The following is an 8,481-nucleotide window of genomic DNA, read 5'->3' on the forward strand; positions in this document are numbered from 1 at the left end:
CTTCTTCAAGTCTCAAGTCTATGTGTAAACTTTCCCTGATCTCTCCAGACAGAGCTAGGCTCCTCCTCCCTCTACAGCTCAGCTCACAGGTGAATATATCATAATTAGCCTTCATCACATTATATTTAATAACTTTTTTTTATCTGTTTCTCCTACTAATCTGCAAGCTCCTTAAGACAATGATACCATATCGTTTTACGCTAGCATTTTTACAGGTGTTCAGGAAATATTTGCTGAAGGAATGACCAGAACTGCACCACCGGCAGTGCAAACTAGACAGAAGAGACATCAAATACAGTGAGACCGATCAGAAAACTGCTAGAAAATCCCAAGTAAGAAGTAATGAGGAACTAACTGACTGCAGGCAATGACTAGAAAACAAGAAAAGTGATTCAGAGACTTATGAATGATTATAAAAGAGAAGTGGAAGATAATTATATTCAAAGCCCTTGTTCCTGGCACCTCAATAATTTAAATATTTACTGAGAATTTACTTGGTGCAATATACTATGTTAGGCATTAGGAATGCAATAAGCAAAATATATAGAATCTCTGCCCTTACTGTAATAAAGATAGATAAAAATCAGAATGAGATCAATTCTTGGGAAAAATTAAGTTTGGTCTATAAAGCAACTGGAGATGCAGATCTGACAATCTAGAGAAAAGCCACGGCTGGGAAGCATTTCAGGACCAGGTATCGCTTGTTTTGTGAGTTTACGAGATCAATAAAGAAAACTTGTAGGGTGAGCTGAGATACCAAGACTGAACCCTGAGGAAATATCTATGGTGATATGGGGATGGGAGGAAATCAGGAAGGAAAACAGAAGAGAGTCAAGAAAGGTAGAAAAATAAGAATAAAGTGGGGTTTTTTTAAATATTTTTTTTTGTTTGAACATGGAGGAGTGGTACATAGTACTAATTACTTCAAAAATACTTATAACTAAAACATACAAAATCACCTCAGCAAATACTCCCTTGGACTTGTTAAGATGACCTTTTAAAAAAATATCTGGAGAAGAAGAAGAATGAACACCAAATCACAAGGTTAAGAGAAAAAAAGGTGGAAAGGGGGAAGAGGGAGAAGGAAAGGTATGAGAAAGAAATAGACTCTTCACCTGTTACCAGAAATCAGTGGAGAAAGATATTGGTATACCACTGCTCCTCTAAGGTTAAACGTATATATAAATTTTAAAAAGGTGAAAAAATAAAAATTAAAAAAAAACAATAATAAATAAAAGTTGCTTTCCCTCTGGGACTGTACTCCAGGTCTGAGGTGGAATTAGAAGGAAAACAAGATTTTGTGAAGTCTGTAACTGCAAAAGGCAGTCTTCCCATGACCGGTACCTCTCATAACCAGCAGATGGTGCCCTCCATAAAGATAACCCTTCCACACATAGTCATTCCGCAGAAGTTAGGCTTATTCTTGGCCAGGAACAACTAAAAAGCTAATGGGACTATTTTTCAAGAGAAAAAAGACAAATTACGTTATTCTCCCCTAAGTACATAACCTTAAAACCACGTTTACATATTTTCCAACTAGTCAAACAAAAAACTTTTTCTACATACAATAATACCACTAACCCACCATTCAGTTTGAATTAAATTTTATTAAAGTTATTCCAATGTGTTCTAGTAAAACAAAGTAATTTTAAATGCTTAAGGAAGTCATTTTAGAAAGCAGTCTCATTCTGTTCCTATTATTGCTAATGTTTATTTATAAAAGGTTAAACATATGATTATTCTCTTGCCTACATTTTTTTTTTTTTTTTTAAAACAATGTTCTTCAAGGGAGTAGAGTTAACCTAGTTCAAACAGAAAAAGAACACAGGGTCTGGAACATCTCAACTAACACCAGTTTCTACCTAAAAGCACAGAAAATGTTCTGCTGAATCCCTTTAGCATAATACTTTTTAGATTAATAATGACAGTAGTATCTCTCATTTATTCAATGATGGTAGGTATTTTTCTAGTCAGCAGTCAGTCCAGTGTCCCTCTGGGTGGGGGGTAAGCGGGAGTAAAATTGTGTACTTCCCTATTCACATCAAACCTCAAGCACACACTCCTGCACAAACCCCACTCTCAATAAACTGCCTCCATTTCTTTGAGAAAACAGAGACTCTGTAAAACAGGAACCTTCTCAGTGTCCCATCACTAAATCTACTTGCCTACCTACTATACCTGTACCCATTCCCTCCTTCCTGTTACCAGAACATATGTAGCCACCACCTCCACATCAGAGCCTAATCCCTTCTTCGGTGCACAATATCCCATCTTCTACAGGTTTCTCAAAGACTTGCACTTCATTAGTTATCTCCTCTTTCCTCTGTGTCCTCAGATCCTTTCAGTCAGTACTCCATAATTCTCTATTCCTGAGTGGCAGAAAGGGAAAGAAAACACAACACACTTGCTTAGACTACGACTATCCAACCCTCCTATCACTCCTGTCTTCTCTCAAATTACCTGCATAGTCGAGCTTCTCAGAAAGTAATCTATACTTTCTACCTTCACATCTCCAGTTCCCATTCCCTTTTCACAGTAAACCAATCTTGTCTGCAACACCCTCCATTATCTAGCAATGATGATTCTGCCATAATCATTGTGGCAGACTTCAAAAATGGCAACAGATTCTCCTCCTGGAACTCTGCTCCTAACATGTGCACGAATCCAGAAGTTTTCCCACTGGTAAATGAGAGAGAATATGGAAAGAAGCCCCAGTGACCCCAGCCATGATCATGAACAAGCCAGCCCCGATCAAACGACCAAGTGACCATGCGTGAGCGAGATCAGCTTAAAGGTCACCTAGATCAGAAGAACTGCCCAACTAAGACAAACTCGAACTGCCAACCTACAGAAATGGGGAGTAAATAAATGGCCCCCATTGTTTTAAGCTAACTAAAAGTCACTAACCTCCATGATGCCAAATCCTGTAAACACGTTTCTAACCCTCAGTTTACTGATTTCAGCGGTATGACACACAGTTGGCCTCAGCCTCCTCCATGAAACTTTTTCTTTCTACTACAATTTACCTTTTCCTGATTTTTCTCCCTCCCTACTGGTCACTCCTGTCTCCACCATATTCTTTACCTGCACTCAACCTCTAAATATTAGTAGTATATCAGAGTTCAATTCTGGCCCTTTATTCACTTTTTAATCTATGTCTTTTTCTTCCAAGGCTTTTTCAGCCCCAATCTTTCTTAAAGCTACTCTAAAGACTTTAAAATTACAAATACATACTCTACTGAAAGCTCTCTTTTGAACTCCAGTCCACATATATAACTGTCTATTTAACATTTCTACTTCGATATTCTCAAAAGCGTCTTGAATATAAGTAAAATACCCAAACCTAAAGTAATACTTTTTCCCAACTCCTTCTCCTTCCAAAAAGAGCCTCCTTCTAAAATCTTCTCTCTATAAATGGTGCCTTAGTGTACCCTGACTTCTTCCTCCCAGAAAACTGGGAGTGACCCCTGACAATTTTCTTTCAACATTTAAAAGCAATCAAGTTCTATAAACGTTACCTACAAAACATGAAAGATATCTACCTTCACCTGGCCATCATTTCATCATAATCTAACTAAGCCATCCTCCAATTTATTCTTCATATAGCAGCCAGAATAATCTTAATATGCTAATCTCTTCATATCACTGCCTTACTTAAAATTCTTATATAGGTTTCCACTGCCCTTAGAATAAGTTCTAAATATACTAATCTGACCACTTTCTCACTACATTCCGGTCACCTCTCTATTCCTTAAATGCACCAAACCAAGACCTTCCTGTCTCAGTGTGTGCTATTCTCTCTACTTGAAAACTTTCTCCTCCCCGTTTGTTACTCCTCACCTCATGCCTGGCTAACACCAACTTTTTCAATGTCGGTTTCTCAGGAAAGTGTTCCCAAATCTGTCCAGGCTAAATTAAATCCCTACTACATGCTTTCACGTGTACAGATATTTGTAAAAATGATGATACAAGAAATTGAGAACAGTTAATCTAAGGTTCTATATTCCTGATAAGGAGGTTTGGTCTTTCTCATAATATAGAGTTATAGTCTGTTCTTCTTCTCTAAAGAACATGAAGAGTAAAAAGATCTGTATTTTAGAATTTCCAAAGACATAGATATATTGACTGGAACATAAGAAGACAGCAAGAATATATGAGGGGCTGAAGGAGCTCACAGAAGCAGTAACAGGCAGCTCTGAACAGGAAGAGAACATAACATGTAAAAGGATGATGTAAGAGAAAACAGGAGAGAAGCATGATTTAGTGGGAGAAAAGGGTTAAGACAGCAGCGGCAGGCGAGCTTCACTCCTGAGTAGCAAATATTCTCACCCCTTCTCAGACCAGACAGATATGGTCATTTATCTCCTCAGGATACTTTCCTCACCAAGAAAATTTGGAAAAAATACTTTACAAAGAGCTGCTGTTTAGTGATAAGGTGCGCAGTGTAACTTAAACAGTGCCAACTCAGAGAGATCTACGCTTTCAATTCAAAATCTAATACATCTTGCAAAATACTACACTGTACCTCTTTAAGACTACAATTAATTGTACTATCTGTATTGATACTTAAGTAATACAGCATCCATACTGACATTTAAAAACGAATCTGTAATAAAAGTTATATACTTACTGTATTGTACACTTAAATTTTTAAGAGGGTAAATTTCATGTTAATTGCTCTTACACAATAATATGAAAAAAATTTTAAAGTTATGCACCTTGTAGATGAAATGTAATAAATAAATTGGGGGTAGAGTTGAAAGATAAATCTGGATGTTAAGTATACCAAAAAGTTTAATTTGACAAACTTCTCAGTAAATTTCCCTATAATGGGAAAACATACCAAAACCAGTATAGTATACAAATACCTGAAGATAATCCTGAAGGTATTCATTTTGAAGGTATGCATATGTGTTTTAATCTAGTGTTAGTCTCATTAATATTACCTTTTTCAGTTACTCTTAATTAAGTCACGTCCAACAATTCCAAATTTCTTTGCCTACTCAGGAATACTTTGCAGCTGGCTAAGAAAACTGCTGCTCATTCTATGGGACAATAACAAAGACCTTCCCAGGGTTATGACAGACAACTGCCAGCATCTACCTTATATCTTTCCTAGCTGGAACCAACCCAACTTTGTTGTCACTATTTAAAATACACAACTCAACAGTTTTTTGATATAGTAATACACTACTGTTTACTGTGGCAAAATATGTATAATAATAAAATTTGCCATCGTAGCCATTTTAAAGTGTACAATTCAGTGGCCTTAATTACATTCACAATGTTGTGCAACCAGCACTATTTCCAAAACTTTTTCATCATCCTAAACAGAAACTCTGTAACCATTAAGCAATAATCCCCCATTCTCTCCTTTCCCTAGCCCCTGATAACCTCCAACCTACTTTCCATCTATATGAATTTGCCTGTTTTAAGTACAGCAGGTCCTTGAATATAATGTTTCACTCAACGTTGTTTTGTTACAATATTGATGAGATGCCACAGAAACTTAACTCTTGCTTATATTAATTAGCCTATGGTAAAATTAGTTTTGTTATACGTTATTTCACCACAGTTCCAAGAACCTAGCAACGATGTTAAGTGAGGATTTATCTATATAAGTGTAATCGTATAGTCTTTGTCCTTTTCTATCTGGCTTATTTCACTTAGCATTATCATTTTAAGGTTCATCCAGGGTGAGCATATACCAGAAATTCACTTTTTTTTTTTTTTTTTTGCTTATATACAAGAAACATTTATTTCTCAGAGTTCTGGAGGCTGAGAGGCCAAGATCATGATGCCAGGAGACTCAATGTCTAGTGAGAGCCCATTTAAAAAAATTTTTTTTTAATTTTTCAATTGCAGGTAGACATTCAATAATATATTAGTTTCAAGTATATAGCATAGTGGTTAGACATTTACATAACTTATGAATTGATCCCCAATAAGTCTTGTACCCACCCGACACCACAGTTATTACAATATTGTTGACTATATTCCCTATGCTATATTTTATATCCCCATGACTATTTTGTAACTGACAATTTGTACTTCTTAATCCCTTCACCTTTTTTACCTAGCCCCCAAACCTCCTCCCATCTGGCAGCCATCAGTTTGTTCTCTGTATCTGTAAGTTTGTTTCTGTTTTGTTTAGAACTTTATTCTTTAATGACTGAATAATATTCCACTGTATGGATATACCACATTTTGTTTATTATTTCATCTGTTGATAGACATTTGGGTTGTTTCCACTTATAGCTACTATAAGTAATACTGCTATGAACCTGGGTGTACATGTATCTCTTTGAGGCTCTCTTTCAATTATTTCTGGTATATACTTAACAGTTTTATGAATTCTTTGGAGAAATATCTATTTAAGTCCTTTGCCCATTTTTTAAATTAGATTGTCCTTTTGTTGACTTTCAGGAGTTCTTTATATGTTATGGATATTAAATCCTTATCAGATATTTGATTTGCAAATATTTTCTTCCATTCTGTAAGCTGTCTTTTTATTTTCTTGATGTCTTTCAGTGCACAAAAGTTTTTAGTTTTTATGAAGACAAATTTATACATTTTTTCTTTTATTGCTCATGGTGCTATCATATCTAAGAATTTATTGCTTAACCCAAGGTCATGAAATGTTACCTTTATGTTTTCTTCTAAGAGTTTATGATTTTAGCACTTTAGATCATTGATCCACTTTGAGCTAATGTTTATATATTGTTTGAGAAAGGGGTCCAATTTATTCTTTTGTACTCAAAAATCCAGCTGTTCTAGGTACCATCTGTTGAAGACTGTCATTTTTATGTTTGCTTTTAATAAAAATGTCCTGGTCTCTTCTCTAGAAATTTTGATTAAGTAAGTTTGGAGAGGGACCTCAGATTCTGCATTTTAAAGGAATGTCTCAGGTAATTCCCACAGTCAAACAAGTTTTAGAAACAGTATAAAATACACCTTCAGGTATTCGATTCATATTCTAAAGCAGCCAAAGAACTTTAAAAAAAAAAAAAAAATCCTGGCTTAGCTCTCAGATATACTCTTAACTTATGCTACATCCAAGTGAGGACTTAGGTAAGAGCCTTTAATTTTCACCAAAGTTTGTCAATCTAATCTGTGCACTTGATCTCTGAAACACAGGGCTTCACCAAAATAAACACGACTTGCCATAATAGATTCATGCTATTCATTATTTCAAAAACAAACATCTGAGCAACTATTTTACCCCAGCACTGTCCTAGCCAGCCACTGGAGATACAACAATAAAGAAAGACAAAGATTTGTGCTCTCGTGGCACTTATATTAAAGATGGAAGAAAACAGGTAAGTACATGTGTTATACAGGTAATGTGAAATGTTAAAAAAATAAAGGGTAAGTTGGGGATGCAGCTGTTTTAGTCTTCGGAGACAGAAAAGGACTCTCTGGTAAGGTGACATTTGAGCAGAAATCTTAAAAAGAGTAAGAGAATAAACAATGCAAACAAACACCTGAGGGGAGACTATTCAAGACAAAAAGGCCCAGAAAGTATAACTTTGATCTATCTACTGCCCAACTAGCATTAAAGAAACCCAGAGAAGGTATATTTATGAAGGATTTTTGAAAGAGATCCAATTCATCCCTTCCTCTAGACCAGGGTTTCTCAATCTCAGCACTATTGATGTTTCTGCTCAGAATTCTTTGTTGTAGCTGGGGATAGAGGTATCCCTATGCATTCTAAGATATCTGGCAGCATCCCTGGCCTCTGCCCACCAAATGCTAGCATTGTTCACGCTCGTGCACGCGCGCGCGCACAGACACACACACAATCTCCTCCCCCCACCCCCCAACCACCACCCCTAGTGTGACAACCAAAAATGTCTCCACAGGTTGCCAAATTTCCCTGCAGGGCAAAATCACCCCAGATTGACAGCCACTACTTCAGGTAAGTTCTTAAACTCAAGTTCCATGTAGGAAACCCATAAATGGGCTTTAAGAGGTCTATGAATCTAAGTCTTCTGAAAACTATACAATAAGTTTGCACATATGTGAAAATGTGCATTTTTCTGGGGAGAAGTTTCAAAGCTTATAATACAGTATCTACAAGGCTCATGACTCAAAAAAGAGAGTTAAGGAGCACTTCATTAATATTTTAAGAGAATTAAACAACATCTGAAAGCTGCAAATGTAAGCCACATCTGTCTTAGCCCCCACATATTCACTTTCAATGGGTTGCATTTTGGTCCCTTCCCCTCCCCCTCTACTCCTTCCGCCCCACCCCACCCCCCTTTTTTTTGCTTTCAACAAGAAACCCATTAAAAGCCAATAAAACCAGTCACTGAATTTACTGAAAGAAGTTTTGGGGAAATCATCAACTCCTATTGTATTATCATCCCTATTTAACAAATGAAGAAACCAAGGTCAAAAGAAGTTTGTTGATTTGCCCAGGATCAGAAAGCTCCTGAATGACAGAAATAAAACTACATCACAGCTGCTTACGTAGTTATA

General features: G+C 36.3%; 1 protein-coding gene across 1 annotated transcript in view; it reads right to left on the reverse strand.

The window, feature by feature from the left end:
• PDS5B (PDS5 cohesin associated factor B) overlaps positions 1-2,347 on the reverse strand; it is a 110,274-nt gene extending 107,927 nt beyond the window's left edge. Inside the window, exon 1 of the mRNA XM_006915820.3 lies at positions 2,227-2,347. Within this exon, the coding sequence (XP_006915882.2) occupies positions 2,227-2,234 (8 nt within the window). The 5' untranslated portion in view covers positions 2,235-2,347. The remainder of the gene's footprint in view (positions 1-2,226) is intronic.
• Between the last annotated feature and the right edge of the window lie 6,134 nt (positions 2,348-8,481).

The sequence above is a fragment of the Pteropus alecto genome, unplaced genomic scaffold (genome assembly GCF_000325575.1).
Source record: "Pteropus alecto unplaced genomic scaffold, ASM32557v1 scaffold16, whole genome shotgun sequence".
Lineage (NCBI taxonomy): Eukaryota > Metazoa > Chordata > Mammalia > Chiroptera > Pteropodidae > Pteropus > Pteropus alecto.